The sequence below is a fragment of the Ursus arctos genome, unplaced genomic scaffold (genome assembly GCF_023065955.2).
Source record: "Ursus arctos isolate Adak ecotype North America unplaced genomic scaffold, UrsArc2.0 scaffold_8, whole genome shotgun sequence".
Lineage (NCBI taxonomy): Eukaryota > Metazoa > Chordata > Mammalia > Carnivora > Ursidae > Ursus > Ursus arctos.
Genome location: NW_026623100.1, coordinates 66,124,557 through 66,150,712, shown reverse-complemented (window position 1 = coordinate 66,150,712; position 26,156 = coordinate 66,124,557). Strand labels below are relative to the sequence as shown.

General features: G+C 40.0%; 1 protein-coding gene across 5 annotated transcripts in view; it reads right to left on the bottom strand.

Moving 5' to 3' along the window:
• The window catches only part of DTNB (dystrobrevin beta), a 227,099-nt gene that overhangs the window by 76,457 nt on the left and 124,486 nt on the right, over nucleotides 1-26,156 (bottom strand). For all 5 annotated transcript variants that reach the window (XM_048222550.2, XM_048222551.2, XM_057308991.1 and 2 more), the window contains exon 10: nucleotides 5,230-5,307. In XM_048222550.2, coding sequence (XP_048078507.1) covers nucleotides 5,230-5,307 — 78 coding nt within the window. The remainder of the gene's footprint in view (nucleotides 1-5,229; nucleotides 5,308-26,156) is intronic.

Here is a 26,156-nt window from a genome sequence, read left to right as displayed (position 1 = left end):
TAACAGGATGGAGCAGTGATTTCCTGAAGTCTTCAGAATGATGTTGCAAGGGAGGGAGATAGGTTGCCTGAAAGCAGTTGCCTCAGCCCACCAAGGGTGAGATAATTAAGACAGCTAGGGTTTTATGGGGGTTGTACTGTCCCAGAAAACCCAAACATAAACCTCAACTCTTTGGCAGAGTCGGGTAGGGGCAGTTATGCAGTTACATAGACAATCTGTGGCTCTAAGTGCTTCCTGTACAGACTACCAGCCAACTGTTTCGCTTTTCAGAGCCTTCTCATTCCTGGGGCAGGCTTTCTTCTGGGCTCTTCTGTCAGCTGAGTCTATGGTCTTCTCCAGTCCGTAAAATCAGTTTCCACTCACCCATCTGTTCTGCTGCTTCCAAATTCTCATTGCTACTGTCTCCTCTTTCGCTTTTCTTTCTTCTTGTGGGTTTTTACTCAAGATAATCTCTTGGCTGTTATTTCAGTGGTGTTTCAAAAGGAAACAGAGGCAAATGTGGCTTAATATGCCATGTTTTCTGTCACCTCCCTCTCCCACTATCCGAATTACAATTACCCTCCTTCCCCATCTCTACCTTGTATATGGGTGCCTAGTGCTCACGCCTTATTATTCGCCTCAGGGTAGGATGGGTTAATGAGTCACAAAAAGACATACCGAGACCTGACCTGGATGAGTGGACATAGCCTAGGTGTTCAGGGCCCAGGGCTGTTACAGGTGGACAGACTCCGGGGAGAGGCGTGCACGCAGTCACAGTTGCACATGGAATACTGCATTATGGGAAGGGAAACCCTGTTAGTGGAAACAGTATGAGAAGGCGTGTATGGGCGTGTGTTTGTACACACTTTGGCACCCATTGGTGTGCTGGGTAGCAAAACGGTGGTCTGCCAACAACCTCGTTATTTGTCTTTGCCATGGCCTCTCTCTTCTGTTCTTGACGCTACAACCTTTCGGGGAAATGCTCCTCCCTGTTCTGACGACGTAGGTCTACTAGGTGTGGCCCAGCACAGACACTCGGATGGGCAGTGATACAGCCCGGGACAGTAAGAATCCTTCCTTGGAGTTTTCTATCAAAAGTAGGAAAACACAGCCTCTTGAGTGGCGGCTCTGGCTGTGCACCTGAAGCCCTGGCAGGACTGAGGGGAAGGTGCTCCACAGCAGTAGGGAGCGGAGACGGCATTCTGAGAGGAAGCGCGGGACGGAGAAGCCCCCGATGGGCATCCCGGCAGCTTCTCAGTTGCTTTTGTGATCCATGGACACTTCTTCCCTTTGCTTCCTGCGTTTGCCTTTGTCTTTGTGGGTCTGTCCCTTTCTTTCCTTCTTGTTTTTTTGGCTAAGAACACGTAACATGAGATGTACCCTCTTAACAAACTGTCAAGTGTACAGTAATAGTATTCACTGTGAACACAGGGTTATACAGCAGATCATTAAAACCTAAGCTTCTTCCTTCTGCTTAACTGGGTTTGTGCTTTTTGACATTGAATTTTTTAATACCTGAGGTTAAAAAGAGTTGATACTAATATACCAACCAAATGCACAAAGCAGAAGTTTCATATTGGAAGTTTTTGTTACTGCCATAGTTCTATGAAGTGTCCACGGGATTGTGAAAGTTTAAATACTCACAAATAAAGCTAAGGCTTTAGGAAACATTAAAAAAATGAAAAATATTGGCATCATTTACCATGTTGGTCTGAAAGTACATTATGATTAAAAACAGTACAACAGTCCAGAGAATAATATCACCGTTCACATTCTGAACCCTGAGGAAGAAGAGGGACCGAAGCAAGCCTCGGAGGAAATCAGGTAGAAGGGGGGCATTTTAAGCCTCTGTTTTAAAGTATTGGAAGTTTTTTGTTGTTTGTTTTTAAGTGTATTGTTTTGGGTCTTATGGTGACTAATATAACAAAATAAAAATTATAAAAAATAAAAAAATAAAAAAAATAAAAGAAAGCAAATTTCCAGGAACTATTTAGATTAAAGCAGAAATGAAATTTCTATTCAAATTATAGCAAGTTCAATATAGGCATACTAAAAGACTATTATACAGAGCAAACCCCTACAACGGACCCTCTCAGGAACATAATTCATAGTATCTCACGTGACAGCCAGCATCTTTGCAACGGGTAAGGTATTTTTTTTAAAAAGTAACTTCTGGGGTGCATGGGTGGCTCAGTCGGTTAAGTGTCCGACTCTTGATTTTGGCTCAGGTCATGATCTCGGAGTTCTGGGATCAAGCCCCGTGTCAGTCTCTGCTTACGGATTCTCTCCCTCGGCCCCTCACCCCACGCATGCGCACGTGCCTACTCTCTTTCTAAAATAAATAAATCTTTAAAAAGTAAATAAATAAAAAGTAACGCTCACATTTGTGACAATCTTCAACTTGGACTAACAGTATTTTTGACGCTTGTGGCTGTCACTGTGTATATACCCCTGCCTACTGAAAAGGTAGAAACTGTAGCTCTTACATTCTTCCTGCATTTTTATTACTGTGCATGTTCTTGTCTGATTCAGTGATTTACGTCTTATGCTGAGTTCTACAGGAAACCTCTTATTTCTGGAGAGCAGCTTTAATCCCCTTGAGGATTCTCTGCCCCAGCAGAGGAGGTTCTGTGACTGGGCTGATGTGCCGGATTCCTTGCTTTCATCAGACTCTGGAGACACAGGTCTGACGACATTCAGAGGAGGAAACAAAAACTGATGAGTCCTTAAGGAAGTACATGGATTACTAGCTGGAAATTTAGCCGGTTTGGTAACTTGGGCCACGAAAAGCCAAATCTATGAATTACGTAATTAATGTCCACATGTTACACCATAATCTCATCCCAAATATAAACGAAATCTCCTAAAATTCTAAGGACTAAATCATCAGGGTGGGAGCATCTTGTTCCCATACAGCCTCTACTCCAGCAACTACTCTTTTTGATACAGGAAAGCGCTCAGTCTTCCGCTCCGGCCTGCTAAGGGCTCTGGCTGCCTCCGTGCTGCTGCTCAACCCCTATGCAGTGTGATAACCACCTTGAGGACTGACCAACTCTACTAGACTTAGCTCAGCTAGAAGTACTAGCTAAAATATTGACTTTAAAATTAAATCTTAATCCAGGCTGTAGGATACCACCTGAAACAAGTTTCAAAAGTGGTAGTTATTTTGCGACTGACAATTGCCGCTGGCCACTTAGTCCTAAGCCTGGAGCTTATACTGCAACATCCAGCAGAAAGGCTGGTCCTTCCACAGAAGCAGCCGTGGTTATTACGGCGACCGAGTTCCTTCTTTCAGTCTTCTCCAGCAATAAAACGATGTTCAGAAAGAGGCACCCCCTCTAACAGCCTCTGACAGCGACGCTTAGCTGTAGTCACTGAATGTCTGGTGCCGTGGTCACCAGGCACTTAGGGCCCTCAGGGACTCAAGTGACTCAGAGTGACAAAACTAGTAAATGAAGAGAACAACTCGGATGAAGTGAACCCTAATAGCTGGCCTTGCTAAGACTCATCTACCACCTGCAAGCTGACCGGTTTCAACAATCCACTTTGGCTTCCTGGTTTTGAAATGGAAACATCCCTGGAGTTGATATTTAGATTCTGGGTCTGGATTCGAATGCCAAGGGTGTTTCAACATAAAAAACTAAGGACTAAGGCCAGCGAGGGTTGTTGCAATATCTACGTAGGTGGGAGAAGTTTAATTGTTCTGTATCCTTCCAGAAGCTCTCCGTTCTTCCTCGAAAGGTCATTATTTGTAAGTTACCGTGTCTTACCCACCTGTTCTCTCATTAGTTTACTTCTTAAATAATGAAAACAGTATCTTAAATTCTCACATAACCCCACAAGGTAGACACTATTATTGTCCCCATTCTATAAGTGTAAAAAATGAAGATGTGAATCTTGTTCTAGGTCAGGGGAGGGCCAGGATTCAAATGCAGACAGTCTGGCTCAAGTCTATGCTCTAGGCATCAGCACCACTGAACTCTGCCCAAAGGAAGCGGTGTGGCTGTTCCCTGCTGGTAGTGTCTCAGGAAGGCGGTGGGCGAGCACTCTTACCTGGTCAGTCTCGAGTCTCCAACTGGATAACATTGCTTTATCAGGTCACTCGGATTTATTAAGTCCCTAACTCCTCTATTCCAGGGTAGCCTTACAGTGTACTCCTTAGCTACCTTCAAAGCTCTTTCCCAAACTCGCCTGATGGTTGAGAATCACCTGGAATACTTATTGTTGAAGGTGTAGCTTCTCAGGACCTCAGGATCCACTGGGTTTGATGTGGAACCAGAAAATTATATTTTTAACAACTAACCTAGGTGATTCTTCCGAGTCTTCTCATCAGTCAAGTCTGGGAAACAGTGCTCCAGGAGTTTGAGCCAATGGGAACAAATACAGTTGATCTTAAGTATTATATATTATATGTTAAGTCTAAGTATCATTAAGCAGATGACATTTCTATAGCTGAATTAATCCAAAGCAATCAGTATATATGGCACAAAGTAGTTTTCTTCAGGAAGAACTTGGGGAGTCGGTCGGAATGTCTTTGTCGGGTTTTTTTTTCCCCTTCTTTTTGGGTGATGACTGTTAGAAAGACTTCTTTAATGGCTGTGCCCTTAAGGGAGTTCCTGCAATGCTCTGATTATGGAACAGCTTAAATCAAACAGAAAGTAAACCATCTTATAGAGTCCTTTTAAGTCCCGCCTAAGAGAATTTTGGAGAAGAGAAAATTAAATAAAGAAGAGAAAGCAGTACACGGTTCTAGTTCCTTGTAAGACCCTAAAGAAACTCCTTGTATAACTAAGAGAGAGACTCAGGCTTTCAACTTAAGTGTTCATGAATCACATACAGAATGATTTAGGAGAATATCAGGGATTGATTCAATTCACACAGTCTAATCAGGAAGCAGAAACGATCTTTGACATTCAAAGAATACAAATGCAAAACTGTTGCAATTCATGACCATCAAAATATTGTTTAATGTTAAAAAAAAAAATCTCGAAAGTGCCTAATCAGCTTTGACACTATATTCACTGCTTGTCACAAATGAAGAACTTCCACCCCAGGCACCACTCACAAGCAGACTCCTTCGGTTGCTATCTTTATGAGTTAGTAGGAAAAAAGGAAGACAAAAATTAGAAAATAATATTAAAAGACAGTTAAAGGAGGAGAAAGAAAGCCAGTCCTATCCATCTCGTGGAACGTTCTGCTTCCCAGGCCAGGCCAAGTCTCAGCAGTGACTGAGGCATGAACCCTACATACCTCTTGGTGGGGGTGGGCACTCCGGAGGACGTGTGGCTCACCATGGTGTCATTCATATTAGCCAGCGGACGAGGTGGACTGAAAACAAAGACATTTACATTATATTAATAATTACCAACATGACCAGGGAAACAAATGAAAGAGTGATAAGAGCAAAGGAACCAGCTATCATTCCTCCTGATAAGCACAGTGGAGCCAGGTGGAATCGATATGTGCAGCCCAAGCAAACTCCACAAGAAGGGTTCTCGAGCTCAAAGCCAATGGACCACAGAGCTGTGCTGTATGTACCAGGAGGAGCAACCGACGATATACAGACCACGACAGGGATGTTAACTCCGCTGGCTTCTGTTTCGTGGTTTAGTACACAAGTCTGAGTTGCTACTTAATTAATTGCTCTGCCTTTTACGTGTTTCCAGGGTTATGAGGCGTTTGATGTTTGTGGTATATTACACAGGTCACAATAGCAACATGCATGTTTTTCCTGATTTGGTTAGAGTTCACTGTCTTCCCTTGGACTTAGTTTCCATACTTTATACCAATGAAGACTGTTACATACTAAATTCTTTTATTAGTCCTTTATTAGAATCTTAACAATCAACCCATATTTTATACTGATCGTCTAATTAGAATGCTTTCTTTTATAACTGAATCCAAATTTAAATTTGAAGGTAAGTATTTTTAATAACTTGTCTTTAGCGCTGGTTTTCTAGAGTCAAGGTCTATTGCTCCCCCTTGGAGAGTCTTAAATGAATGAGTCCAAACTTACCAAAGGGAAGCTACGATTTTGCCTTTCAGCCATCTTCAGCTCCTCTCCCTCCCCACCAAGTTCAGCTACAAAGGGTTTCTGTCTTGCGTTGGAGCCACATGACTATTGCTAAATATTACTCCTGGGAAATCTCTCACTTCCTCTCCTAAATTGAAAGAAGTACTTCTCAGAGAAATTTGTCCATCAAAGCCAAAAAGTGAAGCAGAAAAGTCCTTTCTCTCATATTTAGGTGCTTGGGAACTAGCTCCTGGTTTCTCTTTATATTGAAGTGCTAAGTTAATTATGTAGAGTAAGTTTTTGTAGAGGTTATACTTAGCAAGTCTTGGTGAATATTAAGGGACCAGAGCCTTTGCTATTTTGCAGGTTTCGTAGTGCACTCAAACAGAGACTCAAGGGAAAATTTTCAGGGAAAACCAAGGAATCTAAAGGCAAGGTTAAGAGGGACGGATCAATCTATCTACCTACCTCCCTGCGTACCTACTACCTACCTACCTAGCTCTGTATCTGCCTACATACACTCCTCCTTTCTTTTCACTTAATTTCATTTCTGGGTAAGGAAATATTTTAAACAATTTTCCATTTAATGGCTAGGATCAAAGATGGAATGTCATTTGCAGGGAACAGATTTAGGTCTCTTGATTTTTAAGCCACAGCACTATGCTTGTTACACATTCCTCCCTTTATGTGACAAGTCCCAAAGTAAGACATTCAGAATTGAAATATGCCTTTTTAGGCAAGAATTTAATTCCACATTATTCATCTCCCTACCTATCTTCCAGGCAGGTATCCAATTTTGCCCCCAAACTTTCAAGCCTATTAATACCGGTGGCTGTGCTGAGTTATAATCAATCAATCATTTTATGCTGACTAATAATAAAAATGAACACAGAGATTAACTTAGTTTTTGTCCTAAATTTATATTTTTGCCTCTAGTCCTTTTAAATCAATTGTCCAAATGGAACAAGGAGACAATTCCTACGAGAGACAAATCCAACAGCACAGCTTTTCATGCCTGAGGGCACCGGAGACATTCTGCTCCTAAAAACAGAATGGGCTTTGCCTCTTTAACATGTTATTATTCCTAACCCACCTCCCAAATAAGATAAGGACACGCTCATGTTGCTTTCAGAACTAATGCAGTTACCTAGTATTTTTCAATATTGAAGATACTACTACATTCAATTTCCTGTCAGTCTCAGAGGAAAAATGCCAATGGAAAAAAAACTTCTTAAAAATTTCTTACACACGGCTCCATGTGATAAAATTTCATGATTTATAGTGTTTTGTTTGGTCTGATGCCACAAAAGTCATTAATAATCATCTCTATCTCTTGGCAGATATCATGCACAATTATTCTCTTAGAGCACACATATCAAAGCCTCTTCTCTAGTATTCAGAACCAGACAGTAATGATTACATTGTAAGTTGGAAGCTAATCATAAGTCCCCCCAAACTGCATAGCCTTTGTGAACTTCTAGCATGTTTTGCTAGGTACTATGTGTTTGTAGTCCAAGATGAAAGAGCTATTTGAAAACATAAAGGGGGTCTTTACTGTGGGATCTACCACTAGACCCACAATTCACTGTGAAAGCCAACAATTCAGACATGATCTTAGAAGATGTAATATACCATATGTGACTTCTGGCTTAAAAAAATGTTTCATGTCCCTGTAAGACAGCTGAAAGAATGCTTCCAGGTGTGAAGTAGACATTAATGGTTCCAGTGACAGAAACTTAAAAAGCAGAATTGATCCAAGTTACCAGATCAGTTCTGTTAGTCTTCTTTAACATTTAAAACCTGTTGAATACCTTGAACAGGTCACCGGATATTCTAAGTCTTCCTTTGGTGAAGATCTCAGCAAGGTATCTTTAGACACTAATGAGTTCTGTGATACCCAAATGACCACCAACCATCACGTGGTACAAATGTGGGAGGTTCCTTTTTTGTTCCTAAGACATGCCAATGTTTTGATGAGAAGATAGAAGCAAATGGATGATACAGATAGAAGTAATCTGCTAGGCAGAAGAGGCAGGTATAAAAAGAAGACTTGGAGAGAATTTTTCAAATCGTAATCAAAAGGAAAGAAGCATTCCCACTGGGTGTCTACTCATAAAAGATAAGTAAGACTATCTTCACCTCAAAAACCTAATCATATACTGATGAAGACAGATATGTAAACAAATTATCACTATGCAAAGTAGAGAGAGCAGCAACACAAGTACAAAGTGTTGAGGAGTCCAATGAAGGGCAGTGACTCCTGCCTGAGGAAGGAGAGGCAAGAGTAGTCAAGGTGAACTAACATGGAGGACAGAGATTCCCAGCTACAGAAAAAAAGTCAAGGGCACCCTAGATGGACAAAGTGATATGGAAAAAGGGATTGAAACCCAAAAGTATGTGGCATATTTGGGGCTAACTCAGTTGCCTGGACTCAAAGGCACTTGAAGGGGAGGAGCTGAAAATGCCCCTGGAAAAGTAGATTAGGGCCAGGATGTGAATGAAGCCTGTTCTACCACAAGCTAAGAAGTTTGGACTCTACACTAGAGGCAGTGGGGGAAGCATGGAATGCTTTCAAGTCAGAGGATGACGTACCTATAGTTGGGCTTTAAAAGATAACCCGAGAAGCTTGTAAATCATTGGTTTTACTCAAAGGTGTGCGTAGGAATCATCTCGGAAGCTTTGTAAAACAAGTTACCCAAGGTCTACCCTCAATTTAGTGAACCTGAATCTTGAGGACTTTTTTCTAATGCTTACCCCATTTATGTAGAATGGATTGGGAAGAAGGATGGAACGGAAGCTGGGAGACCAATTAAGAGGTTACGATAATTGTCCAGGTCAGGGATTACAAGGGTGGACAGTGCGAAAGAAAGAAAAGGAAAAATACTGCTCAGATAAAAAAGATAAGGTCCAAGAACTGAGTCAGTGCATGGGGTTAGTGGGTTAAGAATGACTACTGGTGGGGCACCTGGGTGGCACAGCGGTTAAGCGTCTGCCTTTGGCTCAGGGCGTGATCCCGGCGTTCTGGTCTCGAACCCTGCATCGGGCTCCTCCGCTATGAGCCTGCTTCTTCCTCTCCCACTCCCCCTGCTTGTGTTCCCTCTCTCGCTGGCTGTCTCTATCTCTGTCGAATAAATAAATAAAATATTTAAAAAAAAAAAAAGAATGACTACTGGTGGCTCATGATACTGATATCCATACTAGGGAACACAAGAGGGGGAAACAGGATTTGGTGTTGGTAGACAGATTGAGCAGGGAGGATTTCACTTTTGAAACTGCTGGATTTGAAGTGGCATGGATAAGTACAGGTATGTGAGATCTAGAAAGCAGCTGGAAATAGAATAGGAACCCAGGTGAAATACCAAGTTTAAAAATAATTGAGCATCATTTAAATTGTAGCTGTTCATGTGACTATTCTGATCACTACAAAGGTGTATTTTTATTTACTGTTTTCAAATAGAGCAGGTTAGGTTTGGGGAAATATCCAGTAAGAGGGTGGCTTAGATAATAGGTAAAGAGCTTCCAGTTACTGGTCAGATACACCTCTTATTATAAAGTAAAAATTTCACTTACTGGTATAAGTCATTTTCACATTACTTCTCTTATGACCAGACCACTCCAATTCATCCTGGCGGATGCTTTGGAATGTAGACTAAGTTGAAATTAAAATTGCTACAGAATCTCTCTTAAGGAAAGCTAGGAATAGATAATGAATAATTCATCATGCATTTAAAATCTTGCAGGACAAATTATATATAACTGTATCTTTCTTTTTTCATTTATCAACTATTTGTTCTCTACAAAGTGGGAGGTATGGTGCTAGCTGCTGGGGATAAAAATGAAAAAGATAAAAACTTAAGTCCTATGAGGAAGAAAAATTATTTACAATAAAAATAATTTACAGAAAAAATTATTACAATATAATGCAATAAGTAATAGAAGTAAGAAAAACTGCAACATGCCATGGGAAAATATTGAGATCACCTTACTGCATAAAGAAAAATATATTTCCAGGATGCTAAAGAGCTAAATGTAAATGTTAAATTACATAAATTAGAAAAAAACATATGGGCCTATGGATAGAGGAGGACTTGCTTAGCTCAAAAGCAATGGAAAAATTAGGAAGGAAAAGAACAATTAATTTGAATTTAAAAAATCAGAAAACAAAAATATAAATTTAGGACACTGTTTCAACAAATGTGACAGAGCAAGAATTAATAGCCTTAATATATAAGGGAGTCACACAAATTTATAACAAAATTATTAAGGTTTCAATTTAATAAAAGGGCAAAGTGAAAATACACCTTTAAAAAGAAGAAATATAAATAACATAAAAACGTTTTAATTATGAAAAAATTATAGACCATTTTCCCTTCTAAAAATAATAATAATGATGTTTCTTAAAAAAGTAATCCTTAGTGCTGGAGAGCATTTTCAGACATAAGTCCTTAATTTACTACTAAGCAAGGGAAAGTATAAAGTTAAGCAAAATTTCTAGAGGGCAATTTGGCAACACGTCCACTAAAGATCTTTAAAAATGTTCATTTTGACTCACCAATTCCCTAAGAATCTATTCCAAGGAATTAATCAGAAATGCAAAGATAGGTTTGTATTTTAAAATATTTACGTAAATATTATTTACAATAAGATAATTCTGGAAGAAATTTAAATGTTCAAACATGAGGGAAAGGAAAACTAAGCCCTAGCATATTCATAATTATAGGATGGTACGCTGTCATTAAATATAACGCTTATTAAGCCTTTCCAAATGCTTCGCACATAAGAGGTAAAAAAGAAGGGCAAGATAAGTACAATAATAGCTAACAACTATTGAATGTTCGATGCATACCTATCAGACACTGTGTTTAAAGCCTTAACTATATTACTTATTTTATCTTCACAGTAACCCTGTAAAATAAGATAAAATTATACATACACACACCATGATCTCAGCTAAATAATATAATAGTATTATGACAATAATATAATAAGTGTAAAACAAAGTATCTGAAGGAAATATGTCAAAATGTTAAGAGAAGTGTAATTATGGGTAACTTTTTCCGGTCTATTTATACTTTCCTGTATTTCCCCAAAATCTCCAGTTAAATTTTTCCTGATTTTCAGAGAAAAAGATGCTTAATGTAAAAAAAAAATTATAAAGTAGGGGGAAAAATGACAAAAAGAAAAGGGGTGCCGGGGTGGCTCAGTCGGTTAAGCATCTGACTCCTGATTTTGGCTCAGGTCACGATCTTGGGGTTGAAGGATGGAGCCCCACATCGTGCTCTGTGCTGGGCGTGGAACTGCTTCAGAGTCTCTCTCTCCCTCTCCCTGTGTCTCCCTTCCTCCACAGGGGAAAAAAAGGACAAAAAGGAAAAACAGAAGCTATAACACCACTGAGTCAAATTCTCTAAAGTGAGTACTATTTTTGTTATCATTAAGAAAGCAAACTGAAGGAAAGTGTTTAAGGAACTGACAGTCTGTTAGTCGGCCCTCAGATTTAAATAGATACAAAATTGCACAACCCCTCAACACCCTAACCACTGCAACCCCCCAAAAGACAGTCAAGAAAACATATTAGATCAGGCTACATTATCTCCTCTACCAGACTTTGTAAGAAGTGTGTGTGTGTGTGTGTGTGTGTGTGTGTGTGTGTGTGTCTGTGTCTGTGTGTGTTTTAATCATTGTATTTCGACTACCCGGCAGAGTGTAAGACATGGCTCACGCTTCTAGGGAATATTTGCTGGTCATGAGTTAGCATCATGCTGCGGAATACAGAGGCGTGCAGAGTGGATGAGAAGTCCCCTTTCTGTTAACTTCGGCTTTGGTGAGACTACTCTCGAAGCATGGAGTGACGACATAATCAGCAGTTGTATTTGGTCAATATATTTGTATTGTTTGCAGCCACAGCAGGTCTGCATGTGTGACTTCATCATGGAATCACCAGAATGGGGTACCTTTAATAACTGCAGCAGCAATACTTGTGAAGTACTTAACATGTATCACAGTCAGTTCAAACGTTTCTCAAGGATTCACTTATTTAAACCTCACGACTACCAATGAGACAGCTACTATTACTAATTTTATTTTACAGAGGGAGACACCAAGGCACAGAGAGAAGTAATCAACCTGAGGTCACAGCCAAATTGTGGCAGAAGAAGGATCTGAACCAAGGCAGTATGGCTCCTGTGTCTCTGTTCTTAATTAATCATTATGGTACAGTGTCTCTACCATCTTTGATTACTGTGCTTTCAGAAAAGCTTACCTATAGTTTAGTCTATAAATTAAAAACACATCGGAAACCGGGGATGTACTGTATGGTGACTAACATAATATAATAAAAAATCATTTAAAAAAAAAAAAACAAAAAAAAAAAACAAAGGCATGGTGTTAGATCGTAGTTCTTAAAAATTATTTCTATAGGAAATAATCTATTTCTATAGGTCAATTAAAAATTGTTTGTATATGATGGGGCGCCTGGGTGGCACAGTGGTTAAGCGTCTGCCTTCGGCTCAGGGCGTGATCCCGGCGTTATGGGATCGAGCCCCACATCAGGCTCCTCCGCTATGAGCCTGCTTCTTCCTCTCCCGCTCCCCCTGCTTGTGCCCCCTCTCTCGCTGGCTGTCTCTATCTCTGTCAAATAAATAAATAAAATCTTTAAAAAAAATTGTTTGTATATAAAGGTAAAACTATATATCCCTGGAGGACAGTTTTGGGGTGATTTATTCTTTCCCCTATCACATCATTAGAGCTCTGTATTATGAATGCCTATCTGAACTCAGACTATCTGGCTGCAGAGCTCCCATCCTTCACCACCTCTAGGCTGCCTCAAGGAAAATGAGATAAGCTAGTATAAATTGTTTCCTTCAAAAACAGATCTCTAGTATTAAGATGAATTTAAAACCTAATCTTAATTTCAAAGGCCTTGTGGATTCCTCATCTCAGCCTAACAAACTACATATATTTAATGAGCAAATTATCTATTCTACCAGCCAGACGGCTGATTTAAAAAAGAAAAAAAAAAAGGAGTTTAACACTGGGCTCAGAACCAACATTGAGTGTAATTACTTGTTTTGGTTTTCTAAGTTGACTCAGCTCCAGAGGTAAACACTTTTTGGGTAGAACTTTCTAACCAAGGATGTGAAAACATAATGTCGTTGTTTAAGCAAAATTGCTACTTAAAAATTGTACATGAATAGGGGCGCCTGGGTGGCACAGCGGTTAAGCGTCTGCCTTCGGCTCAGGGCGTGATCCCGGCGATCTGGGATCGAGCCCCACATCAGGCTCCTCCGCTATGAGCCTGCTTCTTCCTCTCCCACTCCCCCTGCTTGTGTTCCCTCTCTCGCTGGCTGTCTCTATCTCTGTCGAATAAAATAAATAAAATCTTTAAAAAAAAAATTGTACATAAATAAAGGGGTACATGAACAAAGGCAGCCGAAGCCTGAGAGAACAAGTGAGATCCTGGGCACCTGTGAGGGCTGTCACTTTTCTGCAGGCCCTCTGACAGAACTTCTTCTGTGGGAAGTTATCCAGATAGGTGGATACTTAACCCTACCCGAGACTTTTTAAAGTATTTGCTCATTATCTTGCTCTTTTTCCCAGAATATTCTTCTGTTTATAGAGGTAAAGGCTGCAGTCCTGCAATTCTCTTTTACCTTGACAGTGACCTGCCAATCACACCCTTGGAGACTTTTTACCAGATTTTTGGGTCTGTTTATTACTGTTAGCGTGAAAGGGAAAAAGATTTTATTATGCCTTATGCTTTCATTTACTTGATCATTGCCCAAACAATGCTTTACATATGAGGTACTTAATTATTTCAGTTAAATATTTTTGTAGCCAGCTATTTGCCTTCAATTCTAGATACTTGGGTTGCTTCTGAAATGGTCTTCCCTACTCACGCTGATCATACCATTCTCATCTTTAAGATCATGTAGCAGACTTCACCATGCTTTAAGACAAATTCAAAACTCACCTCGTCGACTACATTATTCTTTCATCTATCCAACTATTTAAGCTTTCCAGATCCTTCAAGCAAGTTGTTCTTAGCCCCTGCTTTCATGTCTTCCCCTAGATATCTATCCTGGAATGTCCTTCTTCGTAGACTTGGCAAGGTTACATTCTTTCTCACTTCTCTTATCAGAGAAATGGCTCCTGAAATTCCAGTATCTCCACCAAGCCCTTCTGATTACTACCAACTCCATTTAAAGAAACAAGGACCTTATCAGTATACAAAGGAAGTAAAATCCATGCCATATTCATCCCTAGCACTATTCAGGGCTTTGAGAAAAAGCAAAAAACAAAACAAAGTGGAAGGCTGTCTCTGCCAAAAAGAAGTTTATAAACCAATCAGTCCTCATAATCATCAGTCATCACAACAACAGGCACTTAAGCTTCAGCTTAACATATGATAATTCTTAGGTCAAATGTAACCTGACAATTATTTATACCAAAAATGTGTAAAATCATTTATAACAAAGAAAGATGACAACTCAATTATTTCCAACAATTAACTAAAGATCAGTACAACAAAAGAGCTAGAAAAGTCCTACGGAAGTTAGAAGATTTGCTGTATATTCTACATTTATTTCTTGACTTTCAGAACACTGGAGAGGGTTGGGGAGAGAAGGGGCAGTGCACCAACATTTGTGGAGTATGAGCACTGCATTAGCATTGAGCTAGGTCCTCAGACAGATTATCTGAATTCTTTTTTTTTTTTTTTTTTAAGATTTTATTTATTTATTTGACAGAGAGACAGCCAGCGAGAGAGGGAACACAGCAGGGGAGAGGGAGAGGAAGAAGCAGGCTCCCAGCGGAGGAGCCCGATGTGGGACTCGATCCCGCAACGCCGGGATCACACCCTGAGCCGAGGGCAGACGCCTAACGACTGCGCTACCCAGGCGCCCCAGATTATCTGAATTCTTGTTACTACTCATCATGGTATTTCTATTTCACTAATAAGGAAAGAAAGGTCAAGAAGAGAATTAAAGTGCTCCAAGGCACAAATTAGTAAGTAGCAGAACCAGTATCAGAACTCACTTTTTTCTGGTTCTAAAACCACTGAATAATTCAAATTCATGGCTCGCCATCCTACACCAGGCATCCCTGTATTATCCAAGTGATAATTTCAGATTAGAGCTCTCAGGGAAGAATAGGACCACTGGCTTCAAATCTAACTTGAAGTAGCTTAGGGAAAAAAAGAGGAATTTACTGAGTGTCATCACTAAATGATCACCAACTTCATAAATGAACTTCATGAAGGGCTGGGGTACAGCTGGCTTCCGGGACACTGGAATGTCATTGGGACATTGACTCTTATCCTTGCTGAAATCTCATTTTGGGTCTGAGTCTATACAGATCTCACGGCTCTTTACTCTTAACAAGAAATAGTTTCTGCCTAATACTGTAGCCTCATCACTGGAGAACAAAAACCTCTTCCCTCATTCCAATTGGAAATTCCCAGAAAACCCCCTCTGGTATATGAGCACCCAATACTTTGGTAGTACTCTCAGAATAGCACACACAGGGCTGAGAGACGACCAATTCTCTAAAGAGGTTATTGTTCCTAGAAAAAAAGGCTGCAAAGCAAATGAATGAAAAATATTCGCTTACTTAAAGATTAACTTTCTTCAAAAGTAGAGTGTTGCTGGGGTGACCAGCCTAGATGAGCACTGCCATAGGATGAAGGCAGGATGTGTTTCTCTCTTCTTTGTCACTACTCTCCTAAATGTAGTAGTCTATAAAGCAAGTCACGGACCCCCACATTAAAACAACATATGATCTAAGAAGAAAGACAGTTTATCTAATTGTTTTCCATTATGCTGAAGAGAATCCGTGGGAGTGACAACGAACTATGACACTGGCACACTAACTACAGCTCTGGTGAATAGTGAAGGAGGGCAGATTCTAAGATCCCCTTTATCTCTACGATTCTATTACTCTCTCAAAAAGTACCCTGCCTCTTGACAACAGTTATGACAAGTGCAGATCACTTTTATGCTCCTTGAGGAGTGTGGTGTTTTGCTCTTTATTTCTATATAGCAGACCAACCATCCCGTTACTCCATTATGTTCTGTGGTTATTTGCCAAAACAAAGAAGTGAAACAAACAAACAAAACTGCCTTTTGGAAAACCACAGGGTCAGAAAAAAAAAATATCGTACAGCAAATGTAGTGTAAATATAATGTTACATGTTTACAATGACCATTCTCTGCCTTGTAGCTTAGTACGTTTATGATATTGGTCATTTACTATTATTCAACCAACAGAGAGATTAAAATTTCCAAACCAACTACCCTAACACACTGCAACGAATTCATCAATGTAAAAAAGACCTACCGATAGACACACGTGCTTCAATTTCGATTTCTAGCAGTTCATCATAGCCATTTGTGGTATCATACTTATAATGAACTATTTCTCAGGAAGGAAAGGTTTACCACAAACACATTCTTATACAGAACTTTCACCACCAGACAACAGCTAGAGACACCCTGAGGAACCCAGATATCTTGCTCTAACTCTGGAAAAGGGCGGAAGTGCAAAATGAATGACTGAATTAGCAAATTATTTAGTACTATTGCTCAGTTTAACATTATTCTATTGAAAAAGCAGGGAAAGGGTCTACAAGACAGATAACTAAATCAACAGAAATGTACTATTTTATCTTAAAAACCTTTCCATGCCTAATCCCTCCTTCTTCGCTCTTTTTATTCATTAAACTTAGAGAGGAACTTGTCAATACTTTATGTAGGTATCAACTCCCATATTTCTAGAAAGATGAGAAAAGATAGCAACTTAAATACTTCAACAAGTTTCTGTTCACAGAGAGGTCAATGCATGATGCAACAATGTCATTTCCTGACTTGCTCGTAAGGTCATTATGAAATCTGTGTTCAAAAATGGAAACAGATACATTCTTAGAGAAGACAGCTGATTCTCAGGTATTTTTACCACGAACCAGACAGGACAAGATACAGCGGGCTTCCCCTTTTTATAATGAATGCCTGGGAAGTTCCAGAGGCTCTCGCATCCTGCCAAAAATAAACAAGATCATCATCAGCCCAGCAGCTCAAGCAGCAAAAACATAAAGGCGAGGAAAAGCTACCAAACCTTTACATTCTGTGGCAAATGCCTCTTCTTCCTTCTCTATGGACTTGGCATCTAGTGCGTTACGCTGCTGTTGTCTCTAAGGAAACAGAACAATCACATGGCGAAGAGTCTTCTGCACAAGGTAGTCTATCCCACGGAGCATTTTGGGGAGCGCAGGTACAAGAGAGCAATTCATCAGGAGGCGAACGCACGCCCGCACTCCGTCAGCAAGCCCGTCAGGCAGTCAAGTGCAGCCAATGACAGAGAGGCAGGTGCAGCACACAGAGGAGGCACCACTCCTTGGACGCATGAACATGAAACACACGTCTTGCAAGGGAATCCAAGTTCTGCTGCAAAGTACTGACCCAATTCCTGCAGTCCGCAATCCCACTGTGATGGGGGTGTGACGGACCCTCCCCTACCACCTCTCTGAATTGCCTCCCGCTGGAGAGGAAAGCAGCCTGCCTGCCTGCGCCTGCCGAGCAGTCCAGGTAGGTAGGATTGGGAGGAAGCGAGAACTAGTAAGGCTTGGTTTTTGTTCAGTTGAAGGAGTGAATGGAAACACAGAGTGAAAAAAATAGACAATGGCCTCTACCTCCCCCTCCGATGTCAAGAGCTCCCTGCTTCCTGAGGGTAGCTTGTCAGAGGGCAGCCGAGACAGGAGGGGTGCAGCGCAAGCTGCCAAACGCGCTCTCGGCGGGCCATCCACAGGGATGAGAACGTCTGGGACGCTCCGAGTCATCCTGTGCCCTCTTAACTCTTCCACAGCCCTTCAATCTATCTGCGTCTGGCCTGCATCTCTGCCGGCATCACCGCACGGCGGCCCGCGGCTGGTGGGACGGAAATAACATCCTAACGGCTGTTAGCCCGTGGGGGTCCAGACAACTTTGGATGGTTACTCATCTAAAATTACTTTCCTAAGCACAGCTCTCATGTGCCATTCTGCTCCAAGTCACCGATTCCCTACCGGTCTCCCAAATCAGGACAAACACCTTCCTTTCTGCACTCACTGCCCAGACACTAAGCCTCAGGTCCCAGGCCGTCTTAATTTTCACCACTTCCTTACGCTTCCTAAGTGTCCAGGCAAAAATGCAACCCAGGCCCTGAACTTTTTTGCCACAGTAAAGCAACAACAAAACAAAATGGTACAAGACACACAAGTAGTACACTAAAAACAGGAGGAAGTCAAAATGAAACCCAGACTAACAACCCAAGTGCCTGGCAGAGAATTCTATCGTTTGCCGAGATAAATGAAGAGGCAAGAAAAAACAACCCAACAAATCAGACTGCTAACGGGTTAATATAAACACTTTGATATCAATTTTAAAAGCCTAAAGAATAAAACGGATGTGTGTGTTTGAGTTCTCGGCAGAAAATGGAAAGAGTTGATTTCTATGACATATCAGAAATAAAATAAAAACAACATAGCAGTGGGATAGCTTCCAAGGCTACCAACTCCGAGGATACACAAAGGGGAGCAGAGCACAGGATGTGAAATGCAACGTGAACAACACAGGTTAAATTAATTTAAGGGTGAAAGAACGACAGCATAGCAGAGACTGAAATACCCTAACTTTATAATAAAACACATCAGAGGGGAACCAGAACAGTGGGGAGTGCAATGAACATGCGTTTGGGAGAGGTGGGTTCTTGTTCCGATTCTGGTACTGAGCACACTGAGTGATCTACACGATGCTGGACAACGAAGCCCTCTGTGCCTCAGCTAACCAGTCTCTGACATGAAGGGGGCTGGTTCCAGAACAGTGGCTTCCACATGTGCTCCCTGAGCATCAAAGGATTCCACGAGGTGCCTCAGTAACCACGGAGGAGAGCAGGAGGAGGATTAGACTTCAGCCTCATCCCAGTAAAAGCAGCTCCACACAAAATGTCATAAACAAAATATGCCACTGCTGCTTTTCAAAAAGTTTGAAAATCCCTTTCCTTATTAAAAAATTTAAATTAGAAGTCCCTGCTACACTCATGCGCGGTATCCCATTCTTTTCCTTTATAGGACTTACCAGTTTGCAGTTACATGTAATTAGCATTGATCGGTCTCACTTAAGAGGTTGTCAACTTCCTGAGAGCAGGGCCCCCGGAGTCTGTTGCACCCCTGAGTTCGCACTGCATACCTAACAATCTCACACCATGACTGGCATATAGTGGGTGTTCAACAAATACCGGCTCAAGAATGAAATTTTATGATTCTACTTACAGTTCTAATCTATTTGAAACAATGTGTTAGCTAAACCCAAAAGTGCAAATTGATGAAGGGCTCATGTGAATTTTAAATTGAGAAATATGTCCAGACAAGGAATTCAAAGGATGGCTAACAGGCCATTTGGGATGCTCGGGCAGCAGGTGTAATGATGATCAAACAGTGGGCTCAGGAGCACACTCGAGCACGTGAAAACAGCAGCACTTCGCAGACGGACGAAACGACTAAACGCATCAGGCCAGCGATGCCTGCTAATGCAGTTTTGGTATTTAATTTCTAGGCCAAAAGAATCTAAAAGTAATTTGAAATGTCCTAATACATTAGGGAGTTTGCAAGGGGAATAAAGAACCACACACCATTCATTAAATGTGTATCAAAGTCTCTGCTGGAAAGGCCACACCGAGACCTTTGAAGACGGTGCTACGACAGTGAATTATAAATCAGCTGGAGAAGAAGTGGAGAGACCTCTGGTTCAAGGTGGCAGATCGAGCACATGCTGAGAGCTTACCCTCCTGCACCAAAGAAAAATGATTTAAAGATATAAAAATAAGTTGATGCATGTATGTATAGCTAGAAACAAAATGAAAAAAGAAAACTCTCTTTAAACCTAAAAAAAGAAAAATGAAGAATCCCCCAGGAAGAAAATAAACAAGGTGGCATTGTGGTGAATAGGGGCTGGGCTGAGCTGCCATGACCCCCACACAAGGACGGCTGGCCACCTCTGAGGAAGCTAGAAGAACTTAACCAACACCACCTTCCCCCGTCCCCTGCAAAATCAGAGAAAACAGAGCATCTATAAAAGTCTTTAGAATTAGTATATCTAATATCCTCAGTGACCTAAGGAACAGAATAGCATCCATAGTAGCCTGAAAAATAAGAAATGTGAGATTTTAAAAATGAAAATCATAATTATTGAGGTTAAGAAAAAATAACAACTCCAAAGACGGGCTGAATGAATACAAGACTGAATCCAGCAAAAGACTGACGGTACTTTTTTTTTTCTTAAGTTAACAAGCGTGAGAGCTAATTCCATTTTTAAAGTCTGTATCTCAGAGTTCCAGAGAGACCAAAGAGAATGAAGGATTTTTTAGAACTGATGAAAGATATGAGTCTTTAGAGAATAAGAATCCTCTGAGTATTAAAACAAATTAAATAGAAATAAACTTAAAAAAAAAGAGCTCATAGCCAGATAGATTATAGTAAAACTTCGTATTACCAATGTTACAAAGAAAACCCAAATTTTACTAGTAAAACATGAGAGAGTCAACAGAACGGAAGGAGAATCAGATTGTTATTAGATTACAAGATAATAGAGGTTACAAAATAATAAAGGAATGATATCTTCAAAGAATGAAGGGAAAACATCTTTTGGCTAGATTCTAAATCCAGCCAAATTATCATTCCATAGTGAAGGTATACCACAACAATTAGGCAACAAAAAAGAAAATACATCCAAACTGTAAAGGAAGAAGTAAAATTACCTCTATTTGTAGATGACATGATCTCACATACAGAAAACCCTAAAGAATCCACCAAAAAACAGGGGCCAGCCTTAAAAAAAAAATCCACTAACAAACAAGCAAATCCCTCCCAAAACTGTTAGAGCTAATAAGTTCAATAAAGTCATATGGCAAAAGGCCAATACGAAAAATCCCTTGCATTTCTATCTACTAGCAGTGGATAATCTAAAAATGAAATTAAGAAAACAATTACATTTACAACAGCATCAAAAAGAATAAAATACTCAGGAATAAATTTAATCAAAGAAATGGAACACTTATACACTGAAAACTATAAAATATCATTGAAGGAAATTAAAGATCTAAAAAAAAATGGGAAAACATTTCATGTTTATGGACTGGAAGACATAATAGTGTGAATAGTCCCCAAATGGATCTACAAATTCATTTCAATCCCTATCAAAATCATAACTGCCTTTTTTATAAAGTAAAATACGTTAATCCTAAATTCATATGGAAATACGAGAAAAATAAAATAGCCAAAACACTCTTCCAAAAGAACAAAGTTGCAGGATACATATTTCCCAATTTCAACCTCTATGAGTTACGTTCAAAGGTTCACAGATGTTCATCAATTATCCACTATTCTCTCTAGCTACACAGAAATCCCTAATTTATATACAAAATTTTTTGGCTTTGAGAAAGTTTTTAAGCCTAACCACTGAGGACTGAGCAACAAATCATGAAGGCTTTTGAATTACTGTCTACCTGATTGATATCTCTGATTGCTAAGAGCGCCAGACCTGGTGCCCCTGTTTTGTCTGTCGAGATGCCTGGACAAGTACAGCTGACAACCATACTCTTAACAGGTTCTTCTCTCAAGGTCTTCACTGTCCCGATTTCTCCTCTGCCCCCATAACAAAGGTTGGGGAAAATGACAAATGGTTGCAATCACAAGAAGGTGAAGAATGCTCCCGTAGGCAGGAGTGTGTGTTAGAAGGAGTCTAGGGCATTTTTCATTTTAAAGATGTTAAATTTTCAGATTCACCAGTATTCTTTCATTTGTAACTTACTCCACTGTATCCACACCAACAAGACATTTGACTTGACTCATTTAAAGGTTTACATGTTCAAATTAGTTTTTGGAGATCCTTTCTTAGGAAAGATCACTTATATTTGGGGCCACGTCCCCTATTTTAAGATTTTATTTATTTGACAGAGGGAGGAAGAGAGAGAAAGAGAGATAGCAGTAGCAAGAGCAGAGGGAGACGGAAAAGCAGGCTGAGCAGGGAGCCCAATGCGGGACCAGATCCCAGGACTGGGATTTTGACCTGAGCCAAAGGCAGATGCTTAACTGACTGAGCCACCCAGGAGCCCCATTTCCCCTATTTTTTTAAAAAGAAAAAATACATCAGAAGTTTGTTGCTACTTGTACTCTACCTAATCCTATTTCTCTCCTTTCTTCCATTGCTACTTAACATTTAAGATCACAATAATTTAGAAACATAACTTTATTTCACCTTCATGAATCAATTTCATTCAAACTCTTTGGGGTTTTTTTTGTTTGTTTGTTTTTTTGTTGATTTCTGTTTTTAAATAGGCTCCATGTCCAGCATGGAGCCCAACATGGGGCCCAAACTCAAGACCTGAGCTGAGATCAAGAGTTGGATGCCTAACCGACTGAGCCACCCAGATGCCCCCACCCAAACTCTTTGCGTCTTTGACATCAGTGTCTTCATCATCACTAAAGGTTCTCTGAGTCATCACACAGTTCTCCAGAGTACATCATGGTCATTTCTGTCCAAATCGCTAAGAAACAATTCCTCTGTACCTAATGCTCATAATGGAAAATTTACCACAAGCTTCTCCCATAACATTCAGCCAGCTGGCATTTCCACCTATGGTCACTTAACGCATTTTTATTTTTAAAATTAAATTTAATCTTCTTTACGCACATAATTAACAAACTTGATCTAGTGGGAATACTGGGAACACTATACCCAATAATCTGAGAATCTTTTAAAGCAAACACAGGATGTTTAGAAAAATTGTTCAGACACTTAACCCTAAGAGAAATCTCAACTCTACCGAAGAATCAATATCATACAGAGTGCCACCTCTGACCGAAATTCAATAGTATCAGAAAGCATCAAGGAGGGGCTCCTGGGTGGTGCAGTCGTTAAGCGTCTGCCTTCGGCTCAGGGCGTGATCCCGGCGTTCTGGGATCGAGTCCTACATCAGGCTCCTCTGCTATAAGCCTGCTTCTTCCTCTCCTACTCCCCCTGCTTGTGTTCCCTCTCTCGCTGGCTGTCTCTATCTCTGTCAAATAAATAAATAAAATCTTTAAAAAAAAAAAAAAAAAAGAAAGCATCAAGGAATACTCCCCAAAAGTCTCATGTGTTTGGAAATTTTAAAAATTGCCTTAGGGGCGCCTGGCTGGCTCAGTCGGAAGAGCATACAACTCTTGATATCAGGGGTGGTGAGTTTGAGCCCCACACTGGATGTAGATATTATAAATAAATAAACTTAAAAAAAATAATCGCCTTAACTCAGCATATTAGAAAAAAAGAATTTTTAATAATTGGCTAGCTGGGGGTGCTGGGTGGCTCAGTCACTTAAGCATCAGATTCTTGATCTCGGCTCAGGTCTTGTCTCAGGGTTGTGAGTTCGAGCCCCACGCTGGGCTCCACACTGGATGTGGATCCTACTTAAAAAAAAAAAAATTAACTAACTGAATAATCATCTAATGAAGAAACTACTAACAGGATTTGATTCTTATATGTTTTTTTCTATCTAAACATTACCTCTAAGTTGTCAATTCCCAAATTTATATTTCTAAACTACACATATCCCATGAACATCCTCCAGATGTATATAAACTGCCTATCTGACATCCCTATTTGGCTGTCAAAATAAATTGAACATGTCCAAAGTGGAGGTCTAATTCTACCCAAATGTGTTTCACCTGTGGGTATCTCCATCTCTATTTTTCCAGTTATTTAGGCCAAATTGACTCCTCTCTTTCTCTCATTCTCCACGTCCCAATCTGTCAGCAAGATTTTAATTCCACTATATATACCACTTCTACACTTTTAAGCTCTCAAAAGGTCTAAGTTCACACAGATGATATGGATGGCAGTTTAAACAATTCCTTAAAATGAAGATGTTAAATATTCATCTCAAGAAACTCTATAGAGAAGCTCTTAACAAGAATGTTTTTCTTGTGATAAACTGGACACAGGAAGCGAGTAAAAAATAACAGCTGGACTTACACAGAATTAAACATGAGGTGGTGGCAGCTGGAAAGAAATGACTAAAGAGAAAAAAGAAGTCACTTAAGTTCCAAAAAGAATTCCATTTAAAAAGTGAAAAACCAAGGAGGAAAATCATTCAGTACAATTTAACAGAATATTTCCTTAAATTCACGCTCGGAGGCAAGGTATCCAGTTTCACCCTCAAGATGACCCATTAACATTATCCAAAAGGGAAAAAGTAAGTAAGACAAAAGAGAAAGGTTACTTTACCAAAGGAGAAGATGTCTTATTTTGTCCTTATCTTGACCTCTAGGATTATTCTGAATAGTAAATATAATAAGACCTTCTCTCCGAAAGCTCATAAAAAATACAGATTTTTACAATCTGAGTAGCCTTTCCTTAATTGCCTTTCAAAGCTTCAGTAAGATCAGCAAAGTTGTATCCAATCAATAAGCAAGGTCCCAGAATGTGACCCTGAAGAGAGGGACTACAAGTAACTTGCCAAATTTAACCTAATTCATTGAGAATTTACAACTGTGCTCCATACTCTAGAAGCAATAACAAGTCAGTGAAGTTTAGTCCCCCAAACACCTGGAAAAGTACCAGGCACAAACGACATACACAAAGGACATCCCTCAAGAAGTTGAAGGTGCAAAGGAGGTGCTTACAATCTTCAAGAAATCCAGGTCTAATACGGACTCAAAGAATCCTTCAAGAAGAAAACAGCACTTTGGGTGTCCAGGTGACTGATAAACCAGTAAGAGCTGAAGGAATTTAGGGAAGGAAAGAAGAGATCCATATGAGTTAGCTGCTTCAGGGTTCAAAGGTTTTGTGGATACAATAGAATTAAGCTTGGCTCATGGATATACAAAAGAGGAAAAGTCTGAAAGAGGCAAAAAAGGGCATTCAGGAAAGGGAGTAGTTGGCCTGGGAAATTCATGAGTCAGTTCAGAGGGGCAGGAAGAGTTACAAAGTTTTAAAGGGTAGGAAGGAGGTAGGTTTGGCTGAAGCACAGGCTTCATACTACATAAATTTAGCAGAAGAAGATAAGATTCAAAGAGTGGGGTGGGTCCTAATTACACAGGGTCTTGAATTCCAACATGAGGAGTGCCTCCTGAATTCTACAGGCAATGGAGTTTTACAGACTTTTAAACAGGGAAGTAATATGATAAAGGCAGTGATTCAACAAGATTAATTTGTTAGAAATATGTAGATAGATTTGAGGTTTAAGAAAAATGAAAAGGGCTAATTTAGTAGGTGCTAAATTCAGGTACTAATCAAAAGTGGGCAATATAAAGACCTATAAAGGTGGCAAGAAATATTCAGATTATTCTAAATTGCAACCAGATCACAGTACACACATTCTATTAAGCAATTCCACTCAGGGGGCGTCTGGGTGGCTCAGGTCATGATCCCAGGGTCCTGGGATCAAGCCCAGCATGGAGCCCCACATGGAGCCCTTGCATCAGGTTCCCTGCTCAGCAAGAAGCCTCCTTCTCCTTCTCCCGCTCCCCCTGCTTGTGTTCCCTCTCTCGCTGTCTCTCTCCCTGTCAAATACATAAATAAAATTCTGAAAGAAAGAAAGAAAGAAAGAAAGAAGAAAGAAAGAAAGAAAGAAAGAAAGAAAGAAAGAAAGAAAGAAAGAAAGAAAGAAAGAAAGAAAAGACCACTCAAGGAGACCCTGGCTGGCTCAGTCGGAAGAGCATGTGACTCTTGACCTCGGGGTCGTGATTTCCAGCCCCACACTGGGTATAGAGATTACTAAAAAAAAATCAAATAAACTTTAAAAAAAAGAAATTCCACTTGATGAAATATAATTCTGAAGCTCAGTGTCTGAATAAAATTCCATTATAGGTATACCCTAGGTTTGGCTTGGGAAGAAATGAAGGTCAAAGAAAAGCAGATTTCTCCAATATTAATAAGAATGATTACTTTTCAAGGATTTTTTTTTAGCTACCATAATTAGTTCAAAAGTAACACAAAAATGGATTAGAGATTAAAATGTAAGGGTTAAAACTATAAAATTTCAGATGAATACATAGGAGAAAATTTTTGTGACCTTAGGTCAGGCAAAGATTTTTTTTTAAAGATTTTATTTATTTATTTGACAGAGAGAAAAAGAGAGAGCACGAGCAGGGGTAGAGGTAGAG